Below are 13,780 nucleotides of genomic sequence, written 5' to 3'. Positions count from 1 at the left end.
GTCATCAAAGCTGCAGGTAGGTGTCATACAGCTCATGACAGTGAACTGGGTCTTCCAGGCTTGCCTGTTTTGTTGTATTATGAACCAGACCAGAATAAATCTTGATGCATAATTTGTTTACAGAGGCATCATGCGCACCACAGCCGTCTTTGTGCAGAGATAAGCCTCCAGTAACCATGACAAATAAAATAGTAGATCCTGTTCCGTGGCCTTTTGCTTAGGAAGAGAGAGAATAGATGGGCTTGTCAAGCAGAAGGACGTAAGTGTCAGTAGTACTTAAACCAGTCCATCAGTGAGGCCTGATAGAAGGATGATAGGGTTGTCATCATAGCCTGTAGCTGTACGGTTGGAGAGAGCTGGGCCATCTTTATTCTGTTAGAGCAGAAAAAGAGGAGAGATCTGTGTAAGATACATTGCCGCTATGTTATACATTCTCAGTCATCAAACACTTTGAACTCATAGAGTATTATTGAAAATGAAAACAGAAAAAGTGGCCATCATTATTCTTCCTTTCCATAAGGCTTCCTAGCTGTAAGGCTTTCATCCTCATGCTGAGCAGGAAAGTTTGCTGCTTTCTACAAAACCACGTATAGATTAGAAGAAAATTATCCCCTAATCAAAGGATAGCCTTGAAGTGGCATGCTAGATCCATAAGCAGCATTAAATACTGGATCACCTTGGAATGAGCCACAGATATGACAGTGGTGAGAGCCTTTGAGGAGCATTTGAAATGTATCTGTTTGAAATACTCTGTGGTGCTGTTGTCCTGAAGTCTTTCTATTGTTTTTTTTGCTGTGTGAATGTAAATAAAAGAGATTGTGAATGTACATAAACTTGTGAGTGTAAATAAAAGAGATTTTATTAGCCAAAATGTTGAAATCGAAACAAAACTTCACAAGGATTATGTACGAGCCTTTTTGGTGTTCTTAAAGAATTAAAAGTGCACAAATTATAGCTTTTATTTCATGGATTATATCTGAATCCATTGTTCCATTTTTTTTTTTTTTTTTTACTAGTGTTGTTTAGGAGAATTAATATCTGTCTTGTTCCAATGTTGAATTAATATCTTTCTAGATATAGGGAGTTTTATTCTGAAGTGGAGTCTCCCATTGCTTTATAAACAAGTAATATTGTGATTTCAGAGTATTGATTTTCTTCATCTGCTGAAGAGTTCTGTGGAGGTGGTTTATTTCCCTAAACATTTGGTTTCTGTTTATATGAATATGGAATATTATCCCACATTTTTTTCTGCATACAGCAGCCTTGTGTCATCAAAATAATAATGCAATGACACACAGGGAAATTGTATAACTGTTAATTTTTGACTTAGATTAGGAGTTAACTTCTGGGTGATATTCTAACTAGTTTTGATATGTAAATCACGTGTTAAACCTACTCTGAACATCTCACGAGGACATTTTGTTTTTCTGTTTTTCCTAGATGAACTGTAAATCATTTCCAGGTTTGTCCTGCTGAGGTAGTGAGATCACAGGAAGACTTTTAATCAAATGAAAGTATTTAAATGACTTGGAACTTCTCTGACAGAAATTATCCATAGTAAAATAGTAACATCAGAAGTAGAAAATACCCATTGCATATCCATTGCACTGTCTGTCATGTTAATTGTAACATCTAAAAATAGAAATAGTATATTTCTGTAGGTGGTCTTCCATGTGTGTCTATGTACATATATATGCATGTTAGAAACATCATATTATACTCTTGAATTTTTTTTTTTCTGCTTGGTCTATCATTAAGCTTCCTAAACTCCCACTGACTGTGAAACAACCTTTCTAGATTTTGGGAAGTCTTTCTGAATTGTTCATGAGCATTTTTTTCTATTTTAAATTTCTGTTAGTTATGGTACGCAGTTATTGTTGCCTTGTATGTGTCATACAGCCTGTTCTTCTTTCTTTCCTACTCCTCCTTTAGTCCGGTTTTATAGATCTTTAAAGGCGAGAAAACGTTTCTGTGTAGTAAATAAAGGAGCCTTTCTACCGTCATCCTCTCACACCTGCGTGTTGTCCAAGCGACAGGCAGCAACACGCTGTGCACGAGAAGAGGGGCACAGGAAGCAAATTCCAAAGGGCTGGTGGAGTGTGAATGCTCACCCTGAGAAATTTCTAGATATCAGTCTCTACAGTAGTCTAGTTACGGGCCATCCTCAGCAAAGGTCTGCTTCACTGACTGGGAGACTGGATGGAATTAAAAAGACATTTCACTGCTCTAGGATTAATGTTTTGGCCCTTATGCATTACTTCAGTTTTTAGTTTCATTGCTTGATGTGTAGTCCCATCAAGATGGGGACACATCAGTTATTTGTAGAGAGGTTTAACAGGGAAATTATTTTGTAAAAGTTTGTAATTGATAGCTTTATACAATGATTTTGAGGTACTGTAAGATTGTCTTGGGTTGCATTTATTAAAATAAATTAGCTTAACTGTTAATGTGTTGTGCAGATTTTATTGTATAAGTACTCTAACTATTAATATACTTCCAATTATGTACCTAGCTGCCTTTTTGAGGGGGTTGGGAAGTTATTATTTTTTTTTTTAGAGGTATTTGTTTGTAGAGTTTCCTCTGCCTTAAGAAATTTAATGGTTACTGATCCAGCTTCTACAGTGAGATGGAATCCAAAGTGTTGATTTGCTTCCCAGTAAAATTTGATGAGTTGTTTTTGTGGACTAGTCCTTAAATCAAAATCATTGTTTCTATATCAAAGGTTTTTTTTTTTTTTCCCTTTTTCCTAAGGTGGTGTTACTGTATTTGTGGCCTTATATGATTATGAAGCTAGAACTACAGATGACCTTTCATTTAAGAAAGGTGAACGGTTCCAGATCATTAACAACACGTAAGTTCTGTCACTCAGACTTGGATGTTCTTGGGAATAAATACTAACCGAGCGTTTCTTTAAATCATTTTTCAATGAAGAGTAGACGGATTTTTTACTTGAATAGGGGAGTTCAACGAAGAAGGGGTTAAAATACTGATACTGATAAGACAATAACTTGAGGAATTCCAGCGCCCTCTTCTCCTTTGTCAATAGAGTTATATCCTTTAGCTCCTCCTGTAATGAGGCACAGTTGTCCCTTTTCTGGCAGCAGAGGTGGAAGGTCATGTAACCCCAGACTCCACATGTTACAGGTTCTCCCTTACGGGTAGGTTGAGGGGAATGGGAGAAAACTGCGCTGGGGATGCAGGAGTTGAGCACCTTGGCTCCAGGCAAGGACAGCTCCAAGTGGATCTTGCCAAGCTCTTTTGTAAATCCACTCTAGATTATCCGAGCAGTTTGATATTCCAGCTTAATTGCAGTAATGTTATAGTATTATGATCAGATTTCTAAAAGCCTATTAAAGATAAAATTATTTGTTCACCTTGGAGATTTCTTTACACGCAGCTTTTGGCTGAGGTAACAGTTCCAATTCACACATGCGATAGGTTTCATTCATGAAGTTGTCCAGTTTTATTAGCTGACTTTTCTTTGCTTTGTTGCTCTTTGCTTTGTGGCAGTGATCTAAGGCAGATTAAGGCTAGATACTGTGTGTTTGTTTACAGCTCTACCATGAAACTTCTTGTTACAGATTAGTGTTTTGCATATATAGATAAATGCTGCTTTTATATTTAGAAAAATTAAAATACAAAATTCTGCTAAGAAGCACTCACATAGTTTACAGTAAAACGAAATAAACTCCAGTGCAGTACAAGTCATTTTGTATGCCTTCTTAATTAAGATAAAATGTTATCTGAAGTCTAACTTGCAAAAAGTGTGAAATTCCACGTTTTAGGGAATTATGCATTGTTTATATGTTGAAGAGATAATTGATGTTGCATTGCAGGGAAGGAGACTGGTGGGAAGCACGATCCATTGCTACAGGAAAAACAGGCTACATCCCAAGCAATTATGTAGCTCCTGCAGACTCCATTCAAGCAGAAGAGTAAGACACATTGTTTCCTGTCAGTCTGTTCTTATTATCCATTCTGTGCTTGCAGTCCTATGGTGATGGTGTCACTACATGGCATACTTAATGAAGAAGTAGGATAATGCCACTAATTCAGTGATAGAAATGCTATTTAAATGGTGTTAAAGGTATAATTATTAAGAGGTGTGAGGTGGATACTCATGTAAATGTTATATGCTTGTTTGCTCTATGTAGGGCTAAAGACAAAAACATATTTTTCCATCAAGAGTTCACACACCCTCAATTCCAGGTTTTTATATATATTTTTTGCTTGGCGAACCCTCATTCAAGGTCAGCCCTATCCTTAATGGCCTCTAGTCTCACATTTTGAAAAAACATTTGCATGGGCAGTTACTGTTAAGCTATCAGTCTGTAACAGCTTTTCAGTACAAAAAGCTAAGGACTGTTTTGAACTTAGAAAATTACATTGTTTGCAGTACCAGGACATTCAACATTCATTTATTCCCAGAGCACTTAAAAATTGCATGGAATCATTTTGGGAATTACGAGTTGGGGTGCAATCTTAGGAGTATTTGTTTCAAGGGATTAATTGCATTTATTGTACTAAAACTATAAAACTCCACTGCTCAGTATATGGGCATGGTACTGCTAGTAAGCGATTCCCTGATACCTGATCTGGGCACTTCTGTGTTTCCTACTGCACGTCTGGGAAAACAGCCCAATTTCCAAGATGTTTCCTGAATCTCCTGCTGAGATTTTAGCATGTTGCTGCTGCTCTCACCTGCCACTTTGCTATTGAAAAGTGATTGTGTCAAAGACATAGGGTTGCTTGATGTCCTGGAGTTCAGTTATTTTTAAAATCATGATCCATAAGCCAAAAAATAGAGATCTTTAAACTATGTGATAATTTTAAATATTATTTTTAATAATTTTAAACTATTATTGCTATTAATGGTGGTGCCGGTAGAAAAAGTCCATTTGCTAGCTAAGAATGCAGTGTTTCTAGAAGGAAATTATTGCTCCTGAATACTGCTCCTGCATATTGCAAAGGACGAGGAGGGAGATTTGACACAGGTTTATGTGATGGCTGGAGGTGGGACTGTTGTGGATAAGTGAGGAGTGATACACTTCACTGTAAGAGAGAAGCAGCAGCATGTTTTATTGAGATAAGATAGTGATTTAACAGAGTCCAGTCATTAAGACAGACAGTGATTTAAGAAGGGTTGATGGGCAAGGTTCACTCAGCTATTTACCGCCTGGAGGACAGGGTCAGATGGGAGCGTCCAGGAGGCTGAGACACGAGGTTCGGAACGGACCCCCTTCCTCTCCAAACCCCTCCCCAGGGGAGTCTGGCAGTGGCTGGGTCCTGTCGTAGTCTCAGGCGTGGTCTGCGGTCTGTGCCTGAAGGATCTCGTGCGCAGTGAATCGGAGATGCAGCTTTGCAAAGGTCCGTGAAGTTGGGCAGATTTTCCACATGCTCTTAGCCACTTCCTGAGGAGGTGTCACAGGTGGGAAGCTCCCGACCTCCAGCAGTACCGCTGGGAAGCGTCCCTGATCAAGAGCTGGTTCTGCAGTGCAGCCTGCCATGTAGGAGGGCTCAGCGGGCTCTCCCATTCCCTGGGGGGAAGATGCTTGTCCTCATACTGATATTTATGTCCAAGGCAGATTTTAGTTGGCTCGTGCTCAGTCGGCACCTGGCTGGGGGCTATTTATGGAGAGGTCAGGGAAGGAGCACATTATCACAGGGACTGAGAGTCAATGAGTAAGGACTTTTTTTTTTTTTTAATGAATATTTTAAAGAACTAGTGCTAATTTTATTAAATAGTACCACAGCACTTGGAATAGATTTCATTTACTTTAAAGTTTGCTTGTTAGTCCTTGGCTTTGGTAGCATTTATAAATTTTTGTTTTGTTATTGCAGCTGGAATCACAAGGGCTAGAATTACACGGCCACAGAATTGTTAGGCTTTTCTTTCTTAAGTGGTCTTTTCTAAGCCTGAAGACCTTTATATCACAAGCTGCTTACAACAGAATCCGTATTATCCATATGGCTTTTGAATGCTCTCATATTAAAAATACTGAATGCTCATAAAAGGACAAATAAACCCTTCTATGACTTTATAGGTAGTAAAACAAAATAACACTTTGCAGTCTAATTTGTAAATAGCTATAGTGGTCTAGGGTAGTGCCATTTTCATGTGAAATGATTACTGGGGTGGAAGTTTGCTTCAGTAAAATTATAGGTTACATCCAAATTGTCCTAAACATACATACTCCCCTAGCTCATTCTAACTTTAAATGTCTACTTTAACGGTCGAACTGCAAGCATAAGGAAATATAAAAAGTAAGTTTGGTATTTCAAATGATTCCGTAGGTCATTCTGATCACATGCCAACAAAATGATCCTTTCTTACCTGCTTTTCTTTTTTTTCTCACACAAAACATTTCTGCCACAGTCGCTGTTTTGCAGTAATTTCTGATACTGCTTTTTTTTTTTTCTCCCTGCACCTACAATGCCAGATTTCCTTGATGCTACAACTATCCCAAATTAAAATGTCTGAAATTTACACTTTGCGTCATTTTACAATTTCTGAGGCACCCAGTCCCAATAAAATATGATTAGAAGTAAGTTTTTTTCCAAAGCCTGAAGATTCGCTGGGAGCTGGATGATAAAATTATCCCTGGCCCAGGACAGAACTTTGTGCATAATATTTCTGAGGATGAGCATGCCTTGGGAGCATGGGGGAAGAAATCCCATTTGTGAAAGAAGAGAGGATGGGCATAAAGCTGAAAAAGGGGAGATTCCACCTGGGCATAAGGAAAAAAAATCAGGATGATGACAGCCTAGCAGGGGTGCAGACCGCGTAAAGATCTTGTGCAGTTTCCATCCTTGCAGGTTTGTCAAGACCCAAATGGATGTAGCCCTGAGGAATCTGGTCTGATCTCAGAGCTAACCTGGTTTGGAGCCGGAGACGGGACTAGAGAGCTCTGCAAGGCCCTTCCTACTCCAGTTGCTCTGTTTTCTGGGATTTTTGTATAAACTCGCTTGGCATCAAGCAATGCTTTCTAGCACATTAACTGAAATATCTACAGAAGAAAACATAGTTAGGGGTGCTGAAGTGCTCTGCATGCGCTACCGACAACATTTCCCTGTCATTTGTCATTGTATTTGTTATACAGACTTCTTAACCACCGGGAGTGTGTTACTTTAGCCGGTGCAGACTGATGATGTCTATTCCTAAGCCGTCAGAAACACATAACATTTGTGGATATAGGCCTCTTTATAGAGAATATGAAAAGAATAGAAGTTAGAACTTTATTAAAATAAAAATAGATCACTTTAATATTTCGGTTATGTGGGAGTCATGATGTGTAACTGCTTTTTAGTACTCCGGTCAGTAATTCAGATTTCTAAATCTTTTTTTTTTCTTTATGTGATTACATAAGCTTATCTTTATTTACAGATATTTTCTTTAACTTTTTCTAGATGGTATTTTGGTAAGATGGGCAGGAAGGATGCAGAAAGGCTACTCTTAAATCCTGGGAACCAGCGTGGTATTTTCTTAGTAAGAGAGAGTGAAACCACTAAAGGTATGTGCATTTCTGCATATTTCCTTTCCTTCTCTCCCCCTGTTGCCCTGGCCTCCCAAATATTGTGACCTTTTTTACGTTTATTACATTATACTTATATGTGTGATGAGACTAGGGGAAATGAATTAAATATGATTTTCTATTGGGTTCTTCACCCCCCAAATTTTTTTTTAGGTGCTTATTCCCTTTCTATACGTGACTGGGATGAGGTCAGAGGTGACAATGTGAAACACTACAAAATCAGAAAACTTGATAATGGTGGATACTATATCACAACCAGAGCACAATTTGAATCACTGCAGAAGTTGGTAAAGCACTACAGAGGTAAGCCTAAATTCCAGTGATCCCATATTTCTTTGTTCATACTGCAAGGATGAAAATTTGCATATGTAGCTTTTTTTTTTTTAATTTACTGTTATAAAAAATACTTTTTGACTTTGACAAACAATAAATTAAATTGTTCTTTTATCAACATTAACATATTCCTTTTATTATAGTTCTGTTCCATTTATCTGCAAAACTTGATTTTCTGTTTTCCAGAGCATGCTGATGGACTGTGCCATAAGCTGACAACTGTGTGTCCAACTGTGAAACCGCAAACCCAGGGACTAGCAAAAGATGCCTGGGAAATTCCCAGAGAATCTTTGAGGCTAGAGGTTAAGTTGGGCCAAGGATGCTTTGGTGAAGTGTGGATGGGTAAGGGTAGCACTTCTCAATTGTTTGTGTGATTGTTTTAATAACATTTTAGGTATATCAGTGTTAAAATCTAGAGAGATAATTTGATAAAGAAGTGAGAAGAAAAGTAATTGTGATCGCTCATGTAAAGTTAAAACTAATTTTCAATATAGTTACTAATTTATAATTATTAGCTGTCAAAGCAGAAGCAAAAAGCAAATAGTTTTAGTAGTAGGAAAAACTCTTCAGCATTCTAGCAGAGAATAAAATGTAATTTGGTTCCCTAGGAACATGGAATGGAACCACAAAAGTAGCAATCAAGACACTAAAACCTGGTACAATGATGCCAGAAGCTTTCCTGCAGGAGGCACAGATCATGAAGAAATTACGACACGACAAGCTTGTTCCCCTGTACGCTGTTGTTTCTGAGGAACCAATCTACATCGTCACAGAATTCATGACAAAAGGTGTGTGACTGAATAGCTTCTTTGATACTGAATTTAAAAGTTTATTTAAAGTACCAGCAACAAGGTAAATGTTTAATTAACATTAGGTTTAAAGTGACTGGAGTATAAGTGGTAATTTTGATTAGATTAAAATGAGCAACACTTGACCTACTTGAAGCAGTTCGGATTTAGAGCATGGGGTTTTTGCACATCTGTTTCATCCTTGTTAATCTTCCAAGAGATATTTTTTCTTCCTTTTTTATTTTTTTTTAGGTATGTACTGCCTGTATTGCATGTAAATTAGATTATTATATCTGGGAATATTTTAATGAGGGTGTGCCTACCTATAGTAAGGTCATGCTCACAACCACAGAATCAGTTGAGTTTGTTTTCCGTCTGGTAGAATGATTGCAAATTTTAAATAGCTTGGAATTTTTTTGTTGTTGTTTTGTTTTACTTTACGAGGCTTCTCCTTTTCTCTCTTGGTTTCCGTCCATTTCTCCTTCCCTTACTCTACATCATTTCACTCTCCCCATTCCCTTCAGGAAAAGAGATTTAAAGATTTAGGCCAACTGTGGAAGTAAACATTTTAAGCATATTAGCGTTAAGAAGTGGATTCTCAAATCAGTTTTCCAGTTTTTAGAAAACACAATCTTCTGCTCAAATCACAGAAAAAAAAAAAAAGTTGGATAGGAGCTGAAAATAACTTTTGCAATGTGGACAGATAGCTGATGTCCTTTTGAAATCTTTTTCTGAAGTCCTCTGAGCTCATGATCTGAGATGGGGATAAGTCTATGCTAAGTCCCCAAATAAACAGCAGCAGCAGCAGCATGGGTCTGACCTGTCACACTTGTACTTTTGATGCAAAAAATACAGCAACTGACTGAAAACATATCAGAGACTCAATTCATGGCTGCTGCAATAAGTTCCACTGCAAAATCCACAACTTAGTGATTTTTTTTTCCCCTCACAATCACCACACTCATCATGGTTTTGAAAGATTGATTAGTTGTTACTCTTTATTCACTCTTTGTATTTTCCTTAAGAATAAGGATAGAGTCAACTATGAGCATTGATTGGGTTATGGATTTTAGTAAATGAGGGTTTCCAAACAGAGGCTGGAAGCTGAATCATCATGTCTAGGTCAAGTTTATGATTTTTACCATGTTTTCCCTAAACGTTTGTGTTATTTTTTACAGGCAGCTTGCTAGACTTCCTAAAAGAAGGAGAAGGGAAGTACTTAAAACTCCCCCAGCTGGTTGACATGGCTGCACAGGTATATTTTATGAACCAAAAATATGTATTTTGTTTTTAGAGATTTGAAAGAATATTAGGTATCAACTAAGCATAATTATTGGATGTTGTATCTGTTGCTTGCTTTTCTTTACATCTTCTGTTGTAGATTTGTAAATTGTCAAAAGAAAGCTATCTAGCACCAAATTAGCAAATACTGTGTAACCAGACATCCTGTAATTAGTAGGTCATTCATAAGGTCTTGCTTTGTGATACTTCCCATGCTTATGTAATGGGAATGCTTTGAAGAAGTTAGTATAGTCCTCAAAGTAATTCTTAATAAAACTTTATTTTTAAGATTGCTGATGGCATGGCTTACATTGAAAGAATGAACTACATCCACAGGGATCTCCGGGCAGCTAACATTCTTGTAGGAGACAATCTTGTGTGTAAAATAGCAGACTTCGGTTTAGCAAGGTTAATAGAGGACAATGAGTACACCGCAAGACAAGGTAAGACTGAATAAATACATCCAGTTGCCTTAAAGTTATTATAAGTTGTCACATTTAGCAGAATTTGTCCGTATGTTCTGTCTGTGCAGTAAAAATTATTCATATAAGTGTACCATCACAGCTGTGCAAGTTTAGTTGCAGCTTCTCCTCCAGTTTTTGCAAAGTTTCTAATTTCAAAATTGTTTGGCAGATTACTTATTTCCTCAAATACATTTTTTAGTTTTTTTTTTTTTTTTTTTTTTTTAGGTAAATAAATTGCTAGTGTTTGAAGAGGGCTGAGATTCCAGAGAGGGTGCTCATCACATCTTAAGATCATTCCCCTTTTAAACTGCTTAGAAAAATTGTAGCCAGTAGTTGCTAGCCTAATGCTTTTAAGTTTGAAATATTAAGGTACTAAGTCACCTCGAATTTGGTTCAGTAAAAAAGAGCGTAAAAATTTAAATGCAGTATTACTTCAAAATATTCCAAAATGTTAAGCAGATGATTCATAAGCAAGGGAAAATTAAGTATCTCTCTTTCCAATGTCTTTAGGAGCTAAATTTCCAATTAAGTGGACAGCTCCTGAGGCAGCGTTGTATGGTCGGTTTACAATCAAGTCAGACGTGTGGTCGTTTGGAATTCTGCTGACAGAGCTGGTAACGAAGGGGAGAGTGCCATACCCAGGTAAGGGGAAAATCTAGTGCATTTCCTTCTAGTGGTGCAGTGTTTTTTTCTGTGCTTTTTAAGCCTCCGTTTGTACTTTGTGGCTTCATTCAGAGTCCCCAGTCGACAAGCAGAGACAAACACTTAGTCACACTTTTCTGTCTCTTGTGTTCACAAAGTTTCTTATTTTAGTTGCAGATTAACCAGCGTATAATTAAAGTGTTCCATGTTCTGCATTTATAAATGTGACTGATAGGTCATTTCAGACCACTTATGTTTTGCTAGCCTAGCTATCAGATTCTAAAATTTTTATTTTTGACGTTTTGCCAACTCACAGCATCTGTAGAGTCAACTTGTTAGACCAGTTTTTGAAACAAAACATGTGTCACGTGTTTTGTTAGACATTTTGTCATTTGTGACTGGAATTTTAGGACACTTCTGTTGGGTATATGCTGTCCCTTTCATTGTCAGATACAAATCAAGTGGTCCTTGACTTGAATTAATGCACACAGAAGATACTTGGGTCTTTCCTTTTGCAAAGGTGACTCGTGCACAAGGCAGTATTAAATGACCTGTATCAAAACATAAGAATAGGTATACAAATGAATGAAGAACCAGGTATTGAGGAACTGTTGGTATAATGAAATAATTTTCAGAAAATGTATTTAATGGAAAGTGTTTTAAATTCATTCAGTAGGAAGCATGCTGCTTTCAGGCGCTGTCATGGTAGTTTCACATGCATGTCCTGACAGCATTGTGTCTGGAGAAAGAAGATCTGAAAAAAAAAAAAAATACCACAAACTGGACTTTGTGTAACGTCATTCAAAGATGAAATGCTTTTGTTTTAGGGATGGTGAATCGGGAAGTTCTGGAACAAGTGGAACGTGGATATAGGATGCCTTGTCCACAAGGCTGTCCAGAGTCTCTCCATGAGTTAATGAAACTGTGTTGGAAGAAGGACCCTGATGAGAGACCAACATTTGAATATATACAGTCTTTCTTGGAGGACTACTTTACTGCTACAGAACCACAGTACCAGCCTGGAGACAATTTATAAGCCAACAATCTATATAACATACACAAATCTGCCAAATGTAAAGACTTGCAAAGAATTCCTGATGTCTTTAAGGAATCAAAGGAAAGAAAATCTTCGCTACTTTGCATGCTTTTAATGGCAAACTGGAATTTCATAATACAGTTGCACAAAACCACTTTTGAAGTGTTATAATCTAATTTACCAATGATGGAATTTTGTTTGTTTGTTTTTTCTTTTTCCCAACTTATTTCAGGGTCCAAAGGAAGCTTATTGAAAATACAGGGTGATAAAGCAAGAGTTGGTGTGAACAATAGCAGCAAACCCAATGTTTCAAATCATTTGTTTCCCAGCATTTAATAATCATTCAACTACAGAGGGAATTGTCTGGAGTTGCAAGTGATTCTCAGTAGGATTTTAAAGCAGAGGAACTTTATGGGACCAAATAGTTCTATTCCAGTTCTGTAAAACTTCCTGCATTCAAAATTCTGTGGGTCTTTTCCCCAAAAGGTGGTACAACCTGTACAACCCTATTGATGCATAGACTTGATCTTTAAGCTTCCTCTTGTATGGACTTAATTAGGGTAGGCAGGTTAAAAGAGAAATTGGAGCAGTGTATGACAAACTTTGATCTAAATCGTAGACCTCAATAGTGAAATTAGAGAGCATAATGCACTGTGTTTAATACGTGTTATTAATGTAACTGGAAAGTAGCATGAGAGATTTTTCTTTTTTCTTTCTGCATAGCTAATTAAGAATAATGAAGGTAACTAGAAAATGAGGTAATATTTTATAAAGTTACGCTGATAAAGTATGATGATATTTGAACTTGAAACTATATAATAAAATTGGGGTGGGGGGAAATCCTTTGATCTTTTAAGCTCCAATCGTACAAAGAGCTTTTGTGTGGGAAGGCTACCTGAACAAAGCTCACCAAGAAAGCAAGACCGAAGTGGATAAATGGCCACTTTTAGTCCATTTTCAGAGACAGATTTGGTACTGTTATATGTGGCTTTTATATTGTTAATAAGGGTGGGTGCCACAAATGTAAACTGTCACTAGTTCAGGGATTTGATTGCACTTTTGCTTTTCTTGACTATTAAGACACTCTTAGACACAGTTTCACTTCCCACTTTTACCCTTCCCATAGAATTATTTAAGTAAAAGTAAACAGAAGAAAATGTGAAAGCTTAGAAACTAAAGGGATAAAGTATATTTAATGTTGACTGAATATAGTGACAATGAACTTTTGTTGGCATTCAGTGCAGCTTACAAAACATCTAGATTTTATTTTCTTCACCTTCTGACATATCGAGCAATAACATCATGTCTTCTGTTCAACAATTTGCATGAGGTTTTTGAATTTCTGATCAAGCTTGTATAATTTAATTTTGAAACACTAAACTCATACTTAGCTGTTGGGTTGAAATTCGTATTATCGTTGCAAAGCTATCCAACAAGCAGGTTTCAGAAATGTTGGTTATAGTTTCGGTACTAAACCTTACATCCTTCCATGGGTTTACACTACACTGAATCTAGCTACCAAATGGATCTTTATAAGAGCAGTGCCATCATATTCCATTTTCCTTCCTCATCCCATATCATTTGTACATCTGTGGTTATCAAATTTTACAAGGGCTTTATGTATAAAAAAAAAAAAGGCCAAAAAAAAGGAATTTTAATTTTTCTAAATATTTTAAAATGAATAACACAATCATGTGAGTTTAT

The 13,780-nt window shown here is 37.0% G+C and overlaps 1 protein-coding gene across 2 annotated transcripts in view; it reads left to right on the top strand.

The window, feature by feature from the left end:
- The window catches only part of YES1 (YES proto-oncogene 1, Src family tyrosine kinase), a 44,053-nt gene extending 30,705 nt beyond the window's left edge, over positions 1-13,348 (top strand). For both annotated transcript variants that reach the window (XM_088527245.1, XM_088527246.1), the window contains exons 3-12: positions 2,752-2,851; positions 3,837-3,935; positions 7,408-7,511; positions 7,686-7,835; positions 8,052-8,207; positions 8,474-8,653; positions 9,832-9,908; positions 10,224-10,377; positions 10,909-11,040; positions 11,868-13,348. In XM_088527245.1, coding sequence (XP_088383371.1) covers positions 2,752-2,851; positions 3,837-3,935; positions 7,408-7,511; positions 7,686-7,835; positions 8,052-8,207; positions 8,474-8,653; positions 9,832-9,908; positions 10,224-10,377; positions 10,909-11,040; positions 11,868-12,076 — 1,361 coding nt within the window. In that variant the 3' untranslated portion in view covers positions 12,077-13,348. The remainder of the gene's footprint in view (positions 1-2,751; positions 2,852-3,836; positions 3,936-7,407; positions 7,512-7,685; positions 7,836-8,051; positions 8,208-8,473; positions 8,654-9,831; positions 9,909-10,223; positions 10,378-10,908; positions 11,041-11,867) is intronic.
- The last annotated feature ends 432 nt before the right edge of the window (positions 13,349-13,780 follow it).

Source organism: Tinamus guttatus, unplaced genomic scaffold (assembly GCF_059628265.1).
Source record: "Tinamus guttatus ecotype Peru unplaced genomic scaffold, ASM5962826v1 Tinamus_guttatus_pri_ptg000271l, whole genome shotgun sequence".
Taxonomy (NCBI): Eukaryota; Metazoa; Chordata; class Aves; order Tinamiformes; family Tinamidae; genus Tinamus; species Tinamus guttatus.
The sequence above is the reverse complement of the archived record's forward strand: the minus strand, read 5'-3'. Positions and strand labels throughout refer to the sequence as shown.